The sequence below is a fragment of the Sciurus carolinensis genome, chromosome X (assembly GCF_902686445.1).
Source record: "Sciurus carolinensis chromosome X, mSciCar1.2, whole genome shotgun sequence".
Classification (NCBI taxonomy): Eukaryota; Metazoa; Chordata; class Mammalia; order Rodentia; family Sciuridae; genus Sciurus; species Sciurus carolinensis.
The window spans coordinates 41,063,729-41,085,152 of NC_062232.1; the positions used below are offsets into that span (position 1 = coordinate 41,063,729).

General features: G+C 36.8%; 1 protein-coding gene across 2 annotated transcripts in view; it reads left to right on the forward strand.

Moving 5' to 3' along the window:
- Clcn5 (chloride voltage-gated channel 5) overlaps positions 1–21,424 on the forward strand; it is a 155,005-nt gene that overhangs the window by 99,816 nt on the left and 33,765 nt on the right. For both annotated transcript variants that reach the window (XM_047535695.1, XM_047535694.1), the window contains one exon: positions 10,637–10,783. In XM_047535695.1, coding sequence (XP_047391651.1) covers positions 10,642–10,783 — 142 coding nt within the window. In that variant the 5' untranslated portion in view covers positions 10,637–10,641. The remainder of the gene's footprint in view (positions 1–10,636; positions 10,784–21,424) is intronic.

Below are 21,424 nucleotides of genomic sequence, written 5' to 3' on the forward strand. Positions count from 1 at the left end.
GTAGTTATTTTAAAAAAATATTAATGCTAACATAGTGGGTTCAGTATTGTTACTTATTTAGTTCAATTAATTAATTCATTTATTTTATGGTTCTTGAGATGGAACCAAGGACCTTGCTCACACTCTACCACTGAGCTACACCCCCATCTCTATTACATTGAAATTAGTGAATAAATATATTTTTAAACATGTCAAAGTTTTAATATCAAATGTGGTAATTAACTATAGATAAAATCCCTGTATATAAGAGCTGTTTAGAGTCAGGTGCAGTGATACATGCCTGTAATTCTAGCACCCCAGGAGGCTGAGGCAGGAGGATTGCAAGTTCAAGGCCAGCCTCAGCAACTTAGTGAGGCCCTAAGCAGCCATGACAAATCCTGTCACAAAATTAAAAAATAAAAAATGGGCAGGGATGTGGTCCAGTGGTAAAGCACCCTGGGTTTAATCCCTGGTACCAAAAAAAAAAAAAAAAAAGATAGAAAAGCTGTTAAGGGTCCTCAATTTGCAGACTAGAGGAATCCTGAGGCCAAAAAGTTTAAGAACTGCTGCTCTGCTATTGCCTGCTCAGACATTTTGTCATTTCTCATCATCCTTGCTCATTTGTGAGGATGATTTTCAGATGCAGGCCACACTGTAAGAAGAAGAACTATGATTTCCTTCTGGGGCTTTATACCTGCAACTCTGAAAGTTGAGAACATGCTTTGAACTAAGTATTATCCCAAACTTTTGAAATAAGCACCTTCTAAGGCGTCTAAGAGATTCAACATCTGCATTTATTTTATTTCTGCTTCTCAAAATAAAATAACTAAAACTAGAATTGGAATATAGACCTGATTATTTTTTGAACCCTCTCTTTGCAATATGCAGTTTGGAACCCAGAGTTAAGTAACCCTGTCCTTGAGTAACTCAAAGTATAATGGGCAGACAGAAAATGATTTTATATGTGTGTCAACTTTAATGCCTTTCACTGTTAAACTTTTAGGACTGTCCTAATATTTTATATTAAATGGTATGACAGTACTCCTCTCTTGGTCAATTTTATAGTGTCTCTCTTATACCCCCTTCTTCTTTTGTGTTCCCTTTTCCATGTTTGTAGTATCTGGCATATATTACTTTCCCAGAATGCCATGTGCAGGTCAACAGATGTTTTTGTGAAGTAAAACCAAGAAATAATATAGAAGTTTATTGCTGCTCTGTGCTTGTTAGTGTTGAAGTGTGTGACGTACTTTATATTTTCATTTGAGGGGTCATGTGTGTCAGCCCACCCACATATTGGTTTATACATTTGTATTTGCTAAATGGATTACTTGAGATGAGAGTATTAATTTATTTGAACTAACACGTCTCAATGTCACTAGAAAACAGGATTCCAATGTGCCTTACCACATACTAGCACCATCATGTTCACTCCCAACACCTGGCTCTTGTCTTTATCTTAATACCAACTGGTGTGAATGTGTGCTCCTCCTTTTCTTTCTGCTCTTCCAAGGAAATCACTTGCATTGAAACTGGAAGTAACAAACTGTTTTCCTGGTCCTTTCCTACCCGCTTTATTCCACCCTACTGCTGCCACACCTACCTCCTAAAATAATGTTTTTTATCATGTTTGTTCTCAAAACTCAGTGACTCCACTGGTTTCCCAGGTCCTTCGTGACCTGCCACTGTGCAGTAGCACACAGGTTACTGTACTCTAGTCAGGCACAAATGCCAGCCTCATTTTCATCTTTAAGTCTTTGGCCATTTTGTTTCCTGGGTGTTATGGTGTCCCCCAGAAGCTCACGTGTGACAATGCAAGAAGGTTCAGAAGAGAAATGATTGGGTTATAGATTTAATCAGTGGATTCCTCCCTGATGGGATTAACTGAATGGTAACTGGAGGCAGGTGGGTGTGACTGGAGGAAGTGCTTCATTGGGGATGTGGCTATGGACGTATATTTGTATCTGGAGAGTGGAGTCTCTCTGCTTCCTGATCACCATGTGAGCTGCTTCCCTCTGCCACAGTCTTTTGCCAGGATGTTCAGCCCCATCCAGAATCCCTGGGGAATAGAGCTGGCTGCCTATGGATTAAGACTTCTTTAACCCTGAGCCCTTAAATAAACTCTTCCTCCTCTACAGATATTTTGGTTGGGTTTTTAAGTCACAGCAGCTAAGAAGCTGACTGAAGCACTGGACCCGGAATAGACCCAGCAACTCTTCTCTAGCTCATATTCCCCTCTCCATTTTCTGAATGCCAATTGCACTTTTATTCTAACCATTGAACACTTACCTGTTGTGTCACTGCAGTGTGTGAAGGCTCTCTCCCCTTCTTGACCATAAATTCCTTGAGAGTTAGTGACAGGGTAGTAAACTCCTTTTGTATCCCCAGTTCCTCCCCTCATAATGCAAGGTTTAAATTTATTCTCAGCCATATAAATAAGTTGATTAGCTCTTAACCCTTCTTCCTCTACTGGAATTCTCCTCAGTGAGCACTTAATGAACACCTACTCTGAGACAACACAGGAATTGCTGAAACAACAGAAATGACAAGGACACTGTAATCACAAGGCTCAAGTGAAAGAGATTATGCAGGCAATGTAGATGTCTGAACAAAGGGTGTATTGAGGGAAAAACCTATTTGACCTGGCCCTAGGTGGATTGAATGGGATTTCATCAGACTGAAAAGAGAACAGGGGTGAGGTGGGTGGGATTCCACATACAGCATCTGGCCTGTGCAAAGGCATGGAGGCCTAAAAGTGCAGCCATCCCTCCATATCAGTGGGGGATTGGTTCTATCTGGGACCCTTTACAGACCCCAAGATCCAGGGATTCTCAATTCCCTTATATAAAATATCATAGTAGGGACTGGAGTTGCAGTGCAGTGGTAGAGGGCTTGTCTAGCAAGTGTGAGGCCCTGGATTCGATACTCAGCACCTCTTATAAATAAATAAAATAAAAGATCCATTGACAGCTAAAAAAATATAAAAATAATAAAATAAAATGTCATAGTTTTCGAATAGAACCTACATCTATCTTCCTGTACCCACTGTATTATTTCTAGATTATTAATAGTATTTCTTACATTGTAGTGCTATGGAATTAGTTACTATTCTGTATCATTTAGGGAATAATGACAAGAATTAAAAGTCTGTCATTGCAGTGCAGAGCCAGGTTTTTCCAAATACTTTAGATCTGTGTTTGGTTAATTTAGCAAATACAACATCCAGAGATACAGAGAGACATCCTTCATGGCCTATGATGGGCTCTAACAAATTTGTGGTAGGAGATAAGTCTTTCTGGGATAGGATCTAGATAGGATAGATAGGATCTAGATTAGATAGAACCCTGAGTACATGATACAAATAAATTTAAACTTGACCCTATGAGCAGTGAGGTAACAGCTTATGATTTTAAGCGAGAAAGTGACAAAGGGCACGTTGTCAGCTTTGTTACACAATTATCAACTGTACAACATTTCCCCTTGATTGTCCTCTACCTTGGCCCTCCATGTTCTCTAGTTGGGCCAATAACTAAATTCCCTTTCATTGTTCCTTACTATTTCAAATTCTGGCTGACCTCAGGCTTGTGCCATCTAGAGTTTGATTTATTCCAGATGTGCCATGCCTTTTCCTTTTTTCTTCCTTCCTTTCTTTTTTTTATACTGGGGATTGAACCCAGGGATGATTAACCACTGAGCCACATCCCCAGGTCTTTTTTTTTATTTTGAGTTAGGGTCTCACTAAGTTGTGTAGGGCCTCATTAAATTTTTAAGACTAACCTCAAATTTGAAATCCTCCTGCCTCAGCCTCCCACATTGCTGGGATTATAGGTGTGTGCCACCTCGCCTGGCTACATATGCCATTCTTTGAATTGACATGTCATAGTGAAGCCCCAAGATGTTATGAAAAGAGCACTGGGCCTGGAGTTCAGCTAGACTTGTGTTCAAAACTCAAGTTTAAGGAACTTTAAGTTGTTTCCTAATTTTACTGCTTTAATTTTTCATGAACATCTTTACATATGCAAAGTAAAACTAAACACTATCAGAATGAATTATCTGTGAGCAAATACCACTTTCACTTTTTGTGATTGTATTTATTTCCTCTGTTGAATTCCTATTTGTAGCATCTGTTTTGCTTGATTTATTCACTGCTTCTAACTTTCTTTTGTTGACCCTTCCTTCAATGCATTTATTAAGGAAACACTATAACTCAAACAGTGAACCAGAGAGCTGCTTCAGGAAATGTTTGAATTGAGGCCACTCAGTTTAGCTTGATTGTTCCATGTCAGGGAGTTACAGGAAGACGTTTGCAAGGTCCCTATGGGGAAAACGAGAAGTTTTCCAGCTTCTCCTTTGTTGGATCTTCTCTTGTAGCATCATTGTTTTGTTTTAACGAATTCCCAGAACAATAGGTACACCCAGTTGAAACTATGACTACAGGACACATTCCAAAGCCAAACATAAATTATTTTTGGACTTCCCATACTTTTTTCTCCCTATGATTTGTGTGGCTAATATAGCGTTGCTGGAACCATGTATGTTAAATCACTTCCTGAATGAAATACATAACCAGTAAGGAGAGGGGGAAGGGATTCTGCATCGCCTTACAAATTTTCTTGCTTTCTTTCAGTGCTAGTCACTGTATGAAACTCATGAGCATTTAATAAATTTACACTAAAAGAAAACTTCTTGAGTTGTGTTACTCTGATAGCCTTGGTTTTTCTTGTCAGGTAAAATGGTGGTGGTTTTCAGATAAGTTTTCTAGGCACCTGGAGTACCTACTGAAGAGATTGGGTGCTTTTTGTAGTTTTGTTGAATTTAGTGAATCCTAAAATTAGACAAACGTTATCTGTAAATACTCAGTCTGATGCCACCTGCATTTAAAAAGGGTTGTTGTGGGGGTGAGGTCCCGGAATATGTCTTGTTTTTGCTATGTGTTTAGGTTAATATTGTTTCCATTGTTCTTTCATTTTCTTCTTGCTAAGTTTGAAGTAGCAACAAAGGTGTCAAATGGAGTTCCTGGAAATTTAGGACTAGGATTTAAGGGAGTGATGAGAGCTGGAGATACAGGTTAAGTGTCCTTTATCCATTATTCTTGGGACCAGAAGTGTTTCAGATTTCAGAATTTTTCAGATTTTGAATATTGCATGTATATAATGAGATATCTTGGGGATGGGGCCCAATCTAAGTATGAAATTCATTTATGTTTCATATATACCTTATACATAGCATGAAGGTAATTTTATACAGTATTTTTAGTATGCTTGTCATCTTGGCACTCAGAAACTTTGAGACTTTGGAGCATTTATAAGATTTCAGGTATTCAGGTTAGAGATGGTCAACCTAAAACAAGTAAATCAGATTAAAACAGGGAAGCATCTTTTATCTTAGTCAATTAGGACTAAGATCCAGAGTTAAGTGGAGGGGTTCTTTTTGCTTATCTTTTAAAAATTATTTGTCTGTTTATTTGTTGTTCAAAAGGGACTTCTGTGCATAGGGGTGGTCAGAATAGGGAGTCACAGCCCAAGTGTGAGCAGGGCACAAACTCAGAAGGGTGTTACTTGGGGTATTGAAGCTTAAATATATTACAGATGGAGATGGTGTCAGGTCATCATACAGGGCCCTCTGTAGTGTCATAACCTGAGCAGGATAAAGGATAAAGAAGGCACCTACATGAGATAGTGGCTGTTTTGTGAGTTAGAACCTGACAGGTATGAGAACACCTAGGCAGGGAAAATAGTTGGGAAAGAGATGGGAGATTGGTAATATGCAGGGACATTGTTCAAGAAAGAAAAAAGAAATCAGGGGTGATAGGATCCAGATTTTTCATTGTCATTGAAAGAAGGTACAAATATAGGAAGGGAAAAAACTAGGTTGAACCGTGTCATGTTTAATGAAAACCAGAGGTGTAATATAAGTGAGAACTTATGGTGCACTGTATGTGTAATGTCATATATAAAAACATATAATATTTTATATTCATAGAATATAAATATGCAGAAAGCATGTTTGGTCAATATATAGGTATGGATGTGAAAATATGTATATATTTCCTACCTATGTCCTCTGAGAGAGCTGGGAACAGCAATAAATAACCCAATAACAATGAACATATTTATACCTTATCTTGCCTTCTAAATACCATTCTTAACTAAAAAGATTCAGGGTTCCTTGAAGAAATAGCTGGTTCTGGGAATAGAGCACAAAAATTTGAGTCTGGGATGTCTTTTGTGACAGAAATTAAGGGAATTGTCAAAGCATGATGTGAATGTGTCAAAAGGACATACCTACAAACCAACTTGAAAGAGGTTCTCACTAGCTAAATTTTAGAAAATTTTAAATGAAAGTAATAATAGCAATTGATTATAATCCATTGAATAAAATAGGATTCTACTTATACATAAATATATAAAGATTAAAAAAATAAAATGTTTTGTAAGAAATGGTCTATTTGCCTAGTACTAAAGTAGTTCATCAGAAAATAATCACTATTACAAGGAGACAAATAATATATTAAGAGTAGAGAGATCTGAAATATACTACTTTTTTGACAGTATTAGGGATTGAACCCAGGATCTTGTGCATGCTAAGCAAGTACCCTACCACTGAGCATCCCCAGTCTTTTTAATTTTTTTTTAAGACAGGGTCTTGCTAAGTCACCCAGAGTGGCCTCAAATTTTTGATCTTCCTCCCTCATCCTTCCAAGTAGCTGAGATTACAGGCATGTGACATTGGCCCACTTGTATCAAGTTATCAAATAAATACCATTAATGGGACAAAGAAAAAACATGTACCCTCTGATAAAAAAGCAATTAAGAGAACCAAGCTTTCTTCTAAGATCTCTGATCTTCTTGCCAAAGATATATAACCTGAGTCTACTCATGAGGAAATATCAGATAAACCAAAATTGAGAGATTGTCCACAAAAAAAAAAAAAACTAGCCTATATTCTTCAAGAGTGTCAACTTTATAACCTCAAGAAAAAACAGGATCTGTTCCAGGTAGCAATTTCATGTTGTCATTCCTTCTGTCACTTTTCCAGAAAGTTAATATTATTCCAAATTTTGTATCCCCCAAATGTCACTTGAGAAATTATGAAGAAGGAAAGAAGCAATCAATATAGAAATCATGATGATTTGAAGGAATCCACCTGTGTCAAGTTCAAAGCAAGAGTATAAAACACTGACAAAAGGGCTAGAGGTGTAGCTTAATAGTAGAGTCTTTGCCTAGCATGCATGAGGCCTGAATTCTATCCCTAGCCCTGCAAATGATGATGATAGTGATGATGATGGTGATAGTGAGAGGAAGAGGAAACAGTGTCAAAAGTTAAGGACTACATTTTCAGAAAGGAGGCCAGAAGTTTCTAAGAGGAAAAAGTCATGGTTTAAGCAGTTAGCCTGGGATGTAGCCATTAGATATGTGTATGTCTATGACTTTGTCTGCTGCTTACAGTGAGTCATTCTTGCAAATAAAATAAATAGTAACAAGTTTATATGCATAGTGTATTTTACTTCAATCCTTTGAGTGGTGTTCCAAGAAATAACAAGCTTAGGAAGTGAACTAAGACCTTAAGTTGGCAATTCTGTATAATGTCCTTAGCTTTGCTTAGGAGATCCAAATGTTAAGTTACTTGAATACTACCCAACAATATTGCCAGTCATGTCCTCATTGACTAATGCAATGTTCACTATGGAATACAGTTACTTACAAAGTGGAAAACAGATTTTCACTATTAAAAAAAGGAAATAAGCTCATATGAACTAGCATGTGCCCCTAAAGAAAAGTGAAGATGCTTTTGAATTCAGTTATATTATTTTGACCAATATCAACACAGAAAGAAATATTTTTTCTTAAATATTAAAGACACTTCTTTCTGGATGAGAGGAGTGAAGACAGAGTAAAGATTTCCTTAGTGATTTTAAGTAATAGAAAAAAAAAAACTTCTAAGAGTCCCATTTTGTCTGGCTTCCTAGAAGGAGAAGCTGAAGCAGAGAATTTCAAGTAAGAACATTACAGAGGGGGGGTGTTCTCAGGAGAAGGGGAGTGAAGGAGGCAGGATAAAGGGGTAAAGCCCAGCAAGGATAAGTAAAGGAACTTGACAGATATCACAAAAACATGGATTATTAGTATACTAGGACCCATTTAATTCACACAGCAAGGTTAGTTTGTGCAGCCAAAGAAATGACTTTGTGATCAGCTGGGCACGATGGTATACACCTAATGTCTTAGTGATTTAGGAGGCTGAGACAGGAGGATTGTAAGTTTGAAGTCAGTCTCAGCAACTTAGCAAGAACTTGTTTCAAAATAAAACAACAGCAACAAAAGGGCTAAGGATGTAGCTCAGTGGTAGAATACCCCTGGGTTCAATCTCTAATACCAAAAAATGGGGCATAATGATCAATACTTTTATACATTATTATACCTTAAAGTAGCTGTGTTTCCTTCCCTACCTCACTGCATATCATGAAAGCTTAGTAACGTTCCAGTAAAACGTTTTGTTTACTTCATATGTGCACAGATTTCAAGCCATTTGTGCATGCAGCAGAATAGTGAAAATGCATTTATTTGCATTCATACTTATCCATGAGTACACAGAATGTTTCCTGTGGGTTATTTGATCTCTTGGTTTGAACCGCCACCTCAACATTATTAACTCCCAAATCTTTACCTCCCAATCTTAATCTCATTCAACCTACCCAGCATCATTATTCTATTTGCCCCACTATCCTACAATGATCATACATAGTACATGGTTCTTAAATGTCACTCACAATTAACTCAGGCTGGTCACTTATCACAAGGGAGGTATTGTGAAATTGAACATGTGATTTGAAACCCAACTTTTTTGGGTTAAAAAGAATTAACTGAAAAAGAATTAAGTAGGCATTACTTAGCATTTCCAAACTTCAGTTTCCTTGTCTGCACTAAGAGTTATAATGCCACAGCATAGAAATGATGAAGAAATGAAAGAATTTACTTGAAGCACATAGCCCAGTGCCTGGAAATGGATAAGTACCTAGCAAATATTGGTTCTTGTTCCTCTATGTGCAGTGTTTGGAATATTTTATCTGTTCTGATTCTACTTTCTCAGGACTTTTATCGAAGTTATCCTAATTTGGTTCTTACTACACTCATCAAGCATCATTCTAACAACCTAGAAAAAGAAATTTCTATTGATTGATTGATACTGGGGATTGAACCCAGGGGCTCTACCCCTGTACTACATTTCCAGCTGTTTATTTATTTATTTATTTACTTTTGAGACAGGGTCTTGCTTAGTTTCCAAAACTAGATTTGAATTTGTGAGTCTCTTGCTTTAGCCTCCTGAGTAGCTGGAATTTACAGGTGTATGCCACCATGCCCGGCCAAGAAGTTTTGTAAAAGAGTAGGAAACCTCAAAACAAATATTATGTATTTCATTCAGTAGAACTTTACTGATGATGATCTTTTACTAAGATTTTTTATAAATGGGGAAAGGGATAGGCTACATATAGTTGGTCATAATATTGATTTTCTGTTAAGCAGTATACTGATTTTTTTAAAGTAAAAGTTATAATCTGGGTATTTACACTTGCGAGGTAGAAAATTTTATAGTATTAAATTATTGAGTACAGCACTCAAATGTCACCTAATGCTTCTTTTCCTATATCAAACCATCTGGCATTTCTGTGCCTCTATATTTTGTTAAGCTCTGTGAGAATCAGAGGCATATGATGGTCTTGTTCCATTCCTAAATGGTCAATACATTTCTCAGTACTGATATCTGATTTTTTAAAATGCATTTGAAATGAATTTCTAAGGCTGTTTGACATAAAACTCTACAATTCCTTCAACAAAAATTATTTTACATATATATTTATTTCAGATAGCTGACATTTATCTTAAGTGCCAAATCATTTAAATTAATTTTAAGTATTTTGAAAAAAATCTTTACAAATGATATCTGATGTTTATTTCAATTATTTGTGAACTCCATTTATATTTGTTCATCGGTCCTTTTTTGGTTTTATGTTCATTTGAATGGTTCTCAACCACGCCCCCCCATTTAGTACATGGTATGGTCTAGAGGTACATCATAGCTAGAGGATAACTGAATATATTAAGTACTTCACAGGTCTGTATTGTGAAAGTAAAAGTACAAAAGAAGGCATAAGAATAAGTGGCAACTTCAAAGAGGGAAACTACCCAAGTATCTTTCAGCTAATAAATGGATAAACAAACAATGGCTTATACATATAGTTGAATAATATTCAGCCATGAAAATTAGTGAAATAGATGCTATAACATGGATGAACCTTGAAAACATTATGCTAAGTAAAAGAAACCAGACATAGAAAGCTGCATACTGTATGATTCCATTTATATGAAATATCCAGAGTCAGCAAGTCTATAGAGATAGAATGTACAATAGAAGCTACCAGGGGCTGAGGGATGGGGAGTGATTGTTTACTGGGTACAGAGTTTCTATTTAGGATGATGAAAAAGTTCTAGAAATGGATAGTAGTGATGGTTGTACAGCATTGCAAATGTACTCAGTGCTACAGAATTGCATACTTTAAATGATTCAGATGTTACATTTTATGTGTATTTACTACAACTAAAAAAGGAGAGATTGGGGACTTAGATGTCATTATTATAAGCCCCCTATTTTTCTTTCCTCACAGGAGCCATGGATAACAGAGGCTTTCAGCAGGGGAGTTTTAGTAGCTTCCAGAGCAGCTCCAGTGATGAAGACTTGATGGACATACCAGGAACAGCTATGGATTTCTCCTTGAGAGATGATGTTCCTCCTTTAGACCGAGAAATTGAAGGTATCATTACTGATGATAATAATTTCTTTTAAAAAATTACTTTAGATTTATGTACAGTAAAATTTATTTCCTTTCTGGCACATAATCCTCTGAGTTTTAGCACATGTCTAGAGTCTAGTAACCTCCAGCTCTGACAGGTTTAACCCCATAAAGAATTCCCTCTTGCTACCCCTTTGCAGTCAGACTTCCCTCCTCTCTGGCCCCTGGAACCATTGATCCATTCCTGTATTTTTTATTTTTGAGAATGTCATATACACGAAATCACATGTCACGTTTTGAGACTGACTTCTTTTATCCAGCTTAATGCCTTAGAGATTTCTCCTTTTGTTAATTAATAGCATACCCAGGAATGGGATCACTGGGTCATATGGTAAATGTACATTTACCTTTCTTCCTTCCATCCATCTGTTTATTCATCTGTCCTTCTGTCTGTCCATTCATCCATCTTCCATACTGGGGATTGAACCCAGAGCCATTCTGCCACTGAGCTACATCCCTAGCCCTTTTTATTTGTTATTTTGAGACAGGGTCTCACTAAATGTTTCAGGTTGACCTTGAACATGGGATCCTCCTGCCTCAGTCCCCCAAGTAGCTGGAATTTCTTTATTTACTTTATGGCATGCTGTTCTCTGAGTATTAACACATGCCTTAGCATATGCCACTCTGAGCTGGTATGTTTAACTTTATAAGAAACTGCCAAACCATTGTCCAAAGTGCCTATACCATTTTGCATCTGATCCAGCTACCAGAGAGTTCCACTTGCTTCACTTCCTTGACAGCTCTTGGTATTTTTAATAGGTTTTATTTTAGATGTCCTAACAAGTATGTAGTGCTATCATGTTTTCAACTTAATTTCTTTAGTGGCTAACATCATATCTTGTGCTTATTTAACAGCCTTGCATATTCTTTGATGAAGTATGTCTTCAGTTTCTCTCCCCATTTTGTAACTGGATTTTTTTATTAACTAGAATACACCTACAAAGTGAAAATTCTCCTAATTAGTTGTTTGGTTACTCACTTTTCCATGATTGTATATAATCTTATGATATGGTTGGACCATAGTCAACCAAACTTCTGTTTTAATGCACATTTTAGTTGTTTCCCATGTTTTGCTATTACAAACAATACTGCAATGAACAGCCTTGTGGATACATATCCTAAACATATGAACAGCATTTTTACAACTTGCATGTATGGGTGCTTTTTCCCCTAACAACCTCACTGTGCCGAATATCACCATTTTTTAAACTTTATAATATGATAGAATAAGTAAATAATTTCCATTATTATTTTAATTTTCATTTAAAGTATTTTTTGTTTTATTTTGTTTGGCACTGGGGATTGAACCTAGGGATGCTTTGCCACTGAGCTACATCCCCAGATGTTTTAAATTTTGGGGGTCTGGCCTCCCAACTTGTAATCTTTCTACCTTAGCCTCCTGAGTCACTGGGATTACAGGCATTGCACCATCATGACTAGCCATTTAAAAATAATTTTTAATTAATGAAGTTTAATATGATTTCATGTTTACTAAATATTTTACCTTTTTTTTTAAGTTTTATGTTCATATGATATTTCTGTTTTTCTAACAGGCTGATTATCTTATTTATTTATTGGAGTCTTCCCTATATTATTACTAATTCTTCATCTGATATAGGTTCAATATATTTTTTCCATTTTTGGTTTGTATTTTTAACTTTGTTTTCACAAATCTAAAAATATTTTAATTTTTATATAACCAGTTATATCGCCATTTTGGGGGGACTTCTGTGTTTCTTCTTGTACTTAAAAGGACTTTATGGTTTTAAGATTAAATTTGTAGAATTACTTTAAAACTATTGTCTTGTTCTTTAACAAACTAGTATTGTCATTGTTACAGACAGAAGACAAGGAAGTACCATAAGAATTCATTACTTAGCAAAATTGTATTAAGGGCATGCAACTTTGTAAACACTGCTATGTTCTGGGAATTAGCAAGGCTTTGACACCATCCCTGCCTTCATTAAATTGATTCTAGCTAACTAAACAGCCACACCAATTACTTATGATAGTATCTATTTCTTAGGGTTGTTTTAGGATTAAATGAGATAATACATATAAAGTGCTTATAACTGTACCTGGCATAGAGTTAAGTGCTCAATAAAATATTAGGGATCAGCCAAGCATGATGTTTCACTCCCGTAGTTCCCATATTGGGGAGGCTGAGAGAGGAGGATCATTTGAGCCCAGGAATTTGAGGCCAGCCTGGGCTACATTGTGACATACTCTCTCAAAAATTTAGGTATTATTGTCATATTATTATTACTCCTATAATTGTACAGTATAAGTGCTATAAATTATGTTTATGTTTGTTTATGTATCTATAGTGGTTCAGAGATTTCACAGAAAAGGTATATTGGAGCAGGGACTTGAAAGATTATTTTGTAGAAAGGAGAACATGCCAGATAGAAAGCAAGCTTTTGCAGAAAGATATCAACAGGCATAAGATACAGAGGTATAAAAAGTCAGAATGTAAACTCAAATAGCTATGTCAAAACCTTGAATGTCATGCTAAGAAGTTGAATTAGCTGGATGTGATAGTGCATAAATAAATTCCTAGCAACTCAGGAGGCTGAGGCAGGAGGATCACAAGTTGGAGGCCAGACTGGACAACTTAGCAAGACCCTGTCTCAAAATTATAAAAAAAAAAAGGTCTGTGGATGTTACTCAGTAGTAGTTGCACCCCTGGGTTCAATCCCTGGTACTGAAAAAAAAATAAGAAGTTTGAATTAACCTTAACCTTATTGTCACTGTGAGGACAGAACTCCTTCATCCATTCATTCAACAAATAGTTTGAGCACCTACTATGAATGAAACACTATTTTAGATACTGTATCTATAACAGTGGAACTGATACAGATATTTTCCTGAACTTAGATCTGGAGAGGGCAGATAATAAATGAGTAAAGAGAGTTGTCCCTTGGTATCAGAGGAGGATTGGTTTCAGGACTTCCTCAGATTCCAAATTTGTGGATTCTCAAGTCCTTTGTATAAAATGGCATAGTGTTTATATAGAGCCTATACACACCCTCCTGTATTTTTTTCTTAAAAATATTTTTAGTTGCAGATGGACACAATACCTTTATTTTATTTATTTACTTTTATGTGGTGCTGAGGATCAAACCCAGTGCCTCATACTTGCCAGGCAAGTGCTCTACCACTGAGTCACAACCCAGCCCCAACTCCTTCATTCTTTAAATCATCTCTAGATTACTTATTAATACCCAATACAAACTAACTGCTAAAAAATACTTGTGGAATTATTTAGAGAGTAATGACAAAGAAAATAGTGTATATATTTACTAAAGACACAGTTTATTAAAAAAATTTTCATCCTCTGCTGAATTCCACAGATGTGGAAACCTTTGAATACAGAGGGCCAATCATAGATTACATAGTTAATTACTCAGTGCAATAAGTACAAGGATGAAAATAAACTGAATGGCAATAGATAATAACTGGGTAATAACACTTAAGTCAGGAAAGGCCTCTTTTTCTCAGGAGGTGGTGAATTTGGAACGAACGTATCAGTATGAAAACCACAGGTTAAAAAGGACGAATAGAAGTTTGCCTAGGAGAGATAACTCAGGAAAGTGCCAGCAGACACTGAATTTAAAGTTCACAAAAAGAATATACTCATGGTTTGGTATTTAATGATTTTTCATATTTGTCTACTTCTACAAAATGGAACTATGTTTACACATCAGTTGCACTTAAATATATTTATATCCATAGTGGGTCAGTTATAACAGCAACCATGGCTCTATCTGGCTAAGCCAGTTTGGCCTAGCTAGTTGTCATGGTTGCTTCTAATAGAAAATGATCTTATCGAGCATCCGTGTCACCAAAGTATATTTTGTGTGTTCATGTTGCTCTCATTGATGATTGGGGCAAGTGACTGTTCATTATTCCCATTTCATAGACTAGAAAACAGAGGCAGAATAAGATTGCTTTTACATTGCCTGTGATTGTAGAATGAGTTTTTACATGAGAATTCCTTCATCACTTTTCACTAGCTTTTATAGGAGAATTACTACTTGTGGTTTACAAGATCTGACCATAAAAGAATGAGGCTGCTTTCCATGAGCCACATACAGAAATCGGTCTATTTACTATACTCTCTAGTAATGCCATTTTCTTGCTTTGCTTTCAAATTGTTCTTACTTTATTTAATGTTTTCATATGGGGTTTCCTAATAAAGACAGTACCAACAGAAAAATGGTCACAACGTCCTTGATATGTGGTGGTGAAACTGTGCATAAAATACTGCATTTTGTAGCAGGCACAATAGCACATACTAAAAAGATTAGTTGGAAGGAGCTTGAAAGGCAGTAAAAGTGGTTCTTGTTTTCCAGATGGCTAGAGGAATTGATTTATGGGGAATGAATAAATAAATTATGCATGGCATGGCTAAATGCATCTGAGGTAGTGTTATAGTAGTCTGTAAATTAGAAGAAACATAAACACAGATCTGAAAGAAGCAGAGGGGGAGGAAAATAGAAAAAGGAAAACATTCAGAGCTGTTCTCAGAGTCCATCTGTTCTCACTCGCTGCCTCTGCAATCTAGACCTCATGGTCGGCACTGCGTTCATTCATTCATTTAGTGTTTATGGAGGACTCAGACATGAGCCCAGGACTGTGCTTTTCTAGGAGTGCTCTTCTATTCCCTTCTTTCCCTCACCTCCTTGTCTTTATACCCCGAATGCATTAACTGTTTGCATGAGGAGACATTCCTGGTAGAGGGAGTGACATAGGTAGAGGTGCAGCAGCATGAGAGTGCCTTTTGAATTCCAGAAACAGACTCTGCCTGTTTGAGGTCTAAGGTTCCTGGGGTGTGGAGGGTGGTGACCGTTGGAGCAGAAGGAAGGGCAGCAGGGGATAGGCTGGATAGCTAGCTAGAAATCTAGGTGGGGTCAGATTGTGTATGCTTTGGGATCTTATCTTATGACCAAGTCACCTCAAATTATTTAAAGCAGAGGAATACCATGATCAGATTTGAGTTTTTGAGAATTGGCAGTATAGAGATTGAATTGAGAGGAAGCGTCAGTGACTGTAAGACCAGCAAAGCTGTTATTGTTTTAAAAATCTAGGCAAAAGATCAAAAGGCCTGAATGAAGACAAAAGGAATGAAGAGGAAGGAATAATAGGTTCTGGAGAAATTTCACAGGGGAAATTGATATGACTGATTAGATGTGGAGAATAAAATAGAAACGGGTCAGGGATAACTTCAAAGCCTCAGCATATTATGAAGTAGGCTGTGTTCCCACATAACACCTGTCAAAGAGTCAGCATAACCTCCCAATGTCCCAAAGGAGAACAAAAATCAGAGTAGTCAAATGAAATGAATAGTCAATGAAAAACATGATGGAACTTGAAATCCATCAAGTAACTTGTGAAACAGTTCTGTTTGTTCTGCCACACTGTATAAAAGTCATAACTTTCCTCCAGGGAAAAATGGAAAACATCTTGGGCTCCAGCTCATGTAGAAACCTACCAGCCTAACCTCAGTTAGGCTTCCCCCAAGCTGCCCGAATAAAGCAATTGTGTGGATTGTGTGTGGAGGAAAAGAAAAGGTACTTTGAAATCTGCCATCTTCATAATTCTGGAACTCCCCTAGGAGGGTGGCAGTTAACTGCTACTTTTTAAGCTTGAAAAAAAAAGTGTCCCATTTCTAAACCTCTGTGGAGCCATAAACCACATCAGTTTCATATGCTAAATCTTTAAAATGACATCCACGATGATGTCCATAGGCTTTCAAGGTTTCCTTTTGGTTACTTCACAGGAAAATGGGCAGCTTTTAGAATTGATGTCCTCTAATGTTTCCCCCTTTATTTATTTCTACTTTAATTAACTGAAGTACACACTTTCTTCAGATTTACTTAGTGTTTACCTAATGTCTCATCAAGAATTTCACATTGGCCTGGGGTTGTGGCTCAGTGGTTAAGTGCTTGCCTAGCATGTGTGAGGCAGTGGGTTGGAGCGTCAGCACCACATAAAAATGAATAAATAAAATAAAGGTATTGTATCTATCTACAACTAAAAAAATTTAAAAAAAGAATTTCATATTACATGGAATATATCATGTCTTGTGTACATTCTCAATTTGCCTCAATTTTGTTGACTTGAAGAGCTTTGAGTACTGCTCAGTTATTTTGTAGAATGTCCCTGAGTTGGAATTTATGTGATGTTTTTCTCATGATTAGACTGGGTTATGGGTTTTGGGGAGGGAGACCATTGAGGTTAAGTGCCCTTCTCAACACATCAGTCCATTCTGTCAACATGATTTTACCGCTGTTGATGGTGACCTTGATGGCCTGGATGATTGATTGCTTGTCAGGTTTCTCTACTGTGAAACTATTCCTTTTTCTGTCATTCCATACTATACTCACTGAAAGGAAGTCACTGTATAGTCCACACTTAAGGACTTCACCTCTTTGGAGGTAAGTAATCTATAATTTGGGATTGTTCTGCATGGGAAATTTGTTCTTCCCATTCTTTAATTTAGTCAGTCATTTATATCAGTATGGATTCATTTACTTTATACTTTGGGTTGTAATTCATTTCTGCTTTATGTTGTTCAAATTATTCCAGCTTGGGTCTTTGGAAGCTCTTTTAGTCGACTCTGTTTCCCTTTGATAAACCCTCATTATTGTGTTTTCTTTTAAATTCACTTCCTTAGTTTTGGGCACTGCAGCATACTCCAGGCCCATGTTATATATTTCCTGCCCCAATACTAGAATCAGGCATCTCTCCAAGGAGCCCTGGTTACTTTCATTAGAGAACAGTATTTGGATCCAAGCTATGGGCAGTATGTTTGCTCATTTCTACCAAGACATTGTTGCTTCTTGGCTGCTCAACCAACTAAGGAAATATATGTGTGTGTGCAGACACACAAAAAATCATGTGGACTGGTGATGTAGCTCAGTGGAAGAATGCTTGCTTAGCATGTGTGGCACCATGAGTTCAATCATCCAGCACCAAAACTAAATAAATAACCCACCATGTATGATGTGTGTGTGGGTGTGTGTATGTGTATGTGTGTGTGTGTGTGTGTGTGTGTAAAACCCTTAATTTAATTAAGCTAAACATGAGATCTAAGCTAACCCTGAGTCTAAATTAAGGTAAAAATTTAAACTGATTCATTCTAGTTCTAAACCATTATTATATACATCATCTTAGCCTGCTCCCCTTGCTTATCTTTAGCCTTCCCCTTAAACAATGAGAAACCTGGCTCCCATCATCCATCATCCATTAGTTCATGACTGTATGTATAGTGATTTCAGAATTATTGACAAATACCCTCTATGAGAGACAACTTTATCTACTAGTGTGCGGTTTGTATGCACAGTTCTTTTTGCCTTTGCTCTCACAGATTCCATTCCTTTCCAGTTACTTGGTTCAGCACCTTCTCCCCTTATCCCTTCAGCGAGGCTATTTCATTAATTTTTGATACAGATATTCTTTTGTCACAGTCTGCATTCTACCCTGGGATCCCAAACTCTTAAATGATTTTTTTAATTTGCATGCATTAAAGTTGACTCTGTACTATGAATTTATATGGGTTTTGACAAATGCAGAGTGATATGTATCCACTATTACACAGTAGCATGAAGAAAATTTTCACTACCCTAAAAAAAATCTTCTGTGCTTTACCTGTTCAACCCCTAATTTTTCAAGCCCCCAGAAATCACCAATTTGATTTATTATCTCCATGAATTTGCTTTTTCTAGAATGTCTCATATGTGGGATCATACAGGATGTAACCTTTTCAGACCAGCTTCTTTCACTTAGCAATATACATTAAATCCACAAATGTTGTGGGACACAATAGTGCATGCCTGTAATCCCAATGACTCCAGAGACCAAGACAGGAGGATCCAAGTTTGAGGCCAGCCTCAGCAATTTACCAAGGCCCTAAGGAGCTTAGTGAGATCTTGTCTCAAATTTTTAAAAAAGACTGGGGACATAGCTCAGTGGTAAAGCATTCCTGGATTCAATCCCCAAGCATTCATTCATCAATAGATAGATAGATAGATAGATAGATAGATAGATAGATAGATAGATAGATAGATAATACACCAATGCCTTTGTGTGGATTATTAGCTCATTCTTTTTTTTTTTTTTTTGGTACCAGGGATTGAACCAAAGGGTACTCAACCACTGAGGCACATCCCTAGCCCTTTTTTAAATTTTTTATTGTGACACAGGGTCTTAAGTTGCTCAGGGCCTCACTAAGTTGCTGGCTGTACCATTTTGTATTCATAGCAACCAAGAATGCAAGTTCCTCAGTATTAGCAGTGTTTTGGATTTTGACCATTCTAATAGTGTGATATCTCATTGTTGTTTTAATTTGCATTCTTCTAATGACAAATAGTGTTGAGCATTTTTTTTTCATTTATATTTGATATATGTATATCTTATTTGATAAGATTCAGGTCTTTTGCCTATTTTAAAATTTAGGTTCCTTTCTTACTGTTGAGTTTTAAGGCTTCCTTGTATTTTGAATACTAGTCCTTTATCAAATATGTTTTTCAAGTCCATGGCTTACCTTTTCATTCTTTTTACAGTGGATATTGCAAAACCTTGCACGTGCTAGACAGGGCTCTACCCCTGAGCTACATCTCTAGTTCCTGTAGTTTTCCTTTCTTATACTATCTTTATTTGGTTTTCATATAGAGTAATGTTGGCCTCATGAGTAAGTCAGAAAGTGTTCACAAATATTTCTGTTGTCAATTGATATGATTATGTTACTATTTTCTGGAAGAAATTGTGGAAAATTGGTATTATTTCTTCCTTTAAGTGTTCAGCAGCACTTGCCAGAGAAACTATCTTCCTCAGGTAGAAGTATAGGCTATTGACTTAAGTCTTTCTTCTTTTCTAATATTAAATGCTATAAATTTCTGTATAACCATTGCTTTTGATGCATTCCACAAATTTTGGTATATAGTGTTTTCATTCACTTCAAAATATTTTAAAATTTGCCATCTTTTTTGGCCTATAGGTTATTTGGAATTTTCATAGGTTATTTATAATTTCCAGGAATTTGGATATTTTCCACCTTTTTTTTTTTTTTTTTTTTTTTTTGGTACTGGGGATTGAACCAATGAGCCCTTATCAACTGAATCACATCCCCAGCTCGTTCTCTTTTTTATTTTGAGACAGGGCCTCACTAAATCTCCAAGGCTGACCTTGAATTTGTGATCCTCTTTCTTTAGCATCTTAAGTTGTGGGTTTATAGGTGTGTACCACCATTCCTGGCCCAGCATTTTTCCCCGTTTTTATTTTACTAGTTTTATTTTACTAGTTTTTATTTTAACTTCATTGTGTTAAGCTTTATGGCAAACTGTCTGTGAGTTGGGTGATATTTACTGTATGGTATAACTAGGTGTCAGGCCTGATTTCTGTATTGTTCTTATTTTTACCACCTTCTTGATTTTGAGTTTCCATAAATACATTTCCTCTACAGATTCTCTGTCTTGAACTCTTTCAATTATAATTTACCATTATTATATTAGAGCCCTTTGGTATGGTGGTAAAATATGGGTGAGGAGGCAATTCCATAATCTGATTAATCTGTGTTTTATTAGGACTGTCTTCACAAGTTTTTCTCCAGTGGTATCTAGATTTTTTGTTCTCCCTGCCTTTGATTCCCTTCCCTGACTGTATCATTCACAATCTACTTACCTGAAGCCCTGGCCCTTGTTATGTTTTCCCCCTTAGGTGAAATTGGAAAACTAGAAGGGGCTGGATTAGGAGGAATGCCCTTCCCCCAACTGGAATAAGGCTTAGGCTGAAGTATTTTGCCCTGGAGTATATTTCACAATGAGTATTCTTCTCCTTCCCTAGTAAGAGTGAGGAGGGGATTTTTCTTGGATCTTCACTGTGAGAACTTGGTAAGGTTCCTGGAAGTAGAGGTTTGATCTTGGACCCCCTCTAAGACTGTGGATTCCAGAAGTTTCTTAGACTCACATTGGTCTATGCTCAGCCTTCAGCAATTCATCCAGGTTGCCATTTAAGCCTTTCTACCTCACTTATGGCTCCAGCCTTTTCAGGTAAGCAGATTCATCTGTGTCTCTTTGGATAAGCTTGTTTCTTCAGATATTGGGGTGGCAGTTTATTTTGCAAACCTCAGTTCTCTGATGGGCCCATGAAAAAAATCACTGATTTTTCAGCTTGTCTCATCTTTTCTTATAAGGATGAGCATGATAAATTCTAAGCTGTTTACTTGTAGGAGCTGAGCTAGGAAGCTTTCAATTTATTTTTCAATCAGTGAAACACTTTGGTCTGCTCTTGATAAAAATGTAATATTTTACAGGGCCTTTGGTAGTACTGTAATTCCTGAGGGGATTATTTTCCACCTCACCTTGTTCCAGTTTCTGCCATGTGGTAGAGGAGTGGTGGTAATGCTTGGGGATGTGGGCTTCATGTTCCTAGGGTCTGTGGCTTCCAGAGATAATGTAAACATATTGGTACAGCCCTAGTTAATCATATGCCAGAAATGTTGGTTCCCAGGGAGCTACTAGGTTGTCCTATATTTGAATGACAAACTAAGTCTTACCTCTCTTCTAAGGATTCGTAGCACCATTTTATGATCTTGCCTGA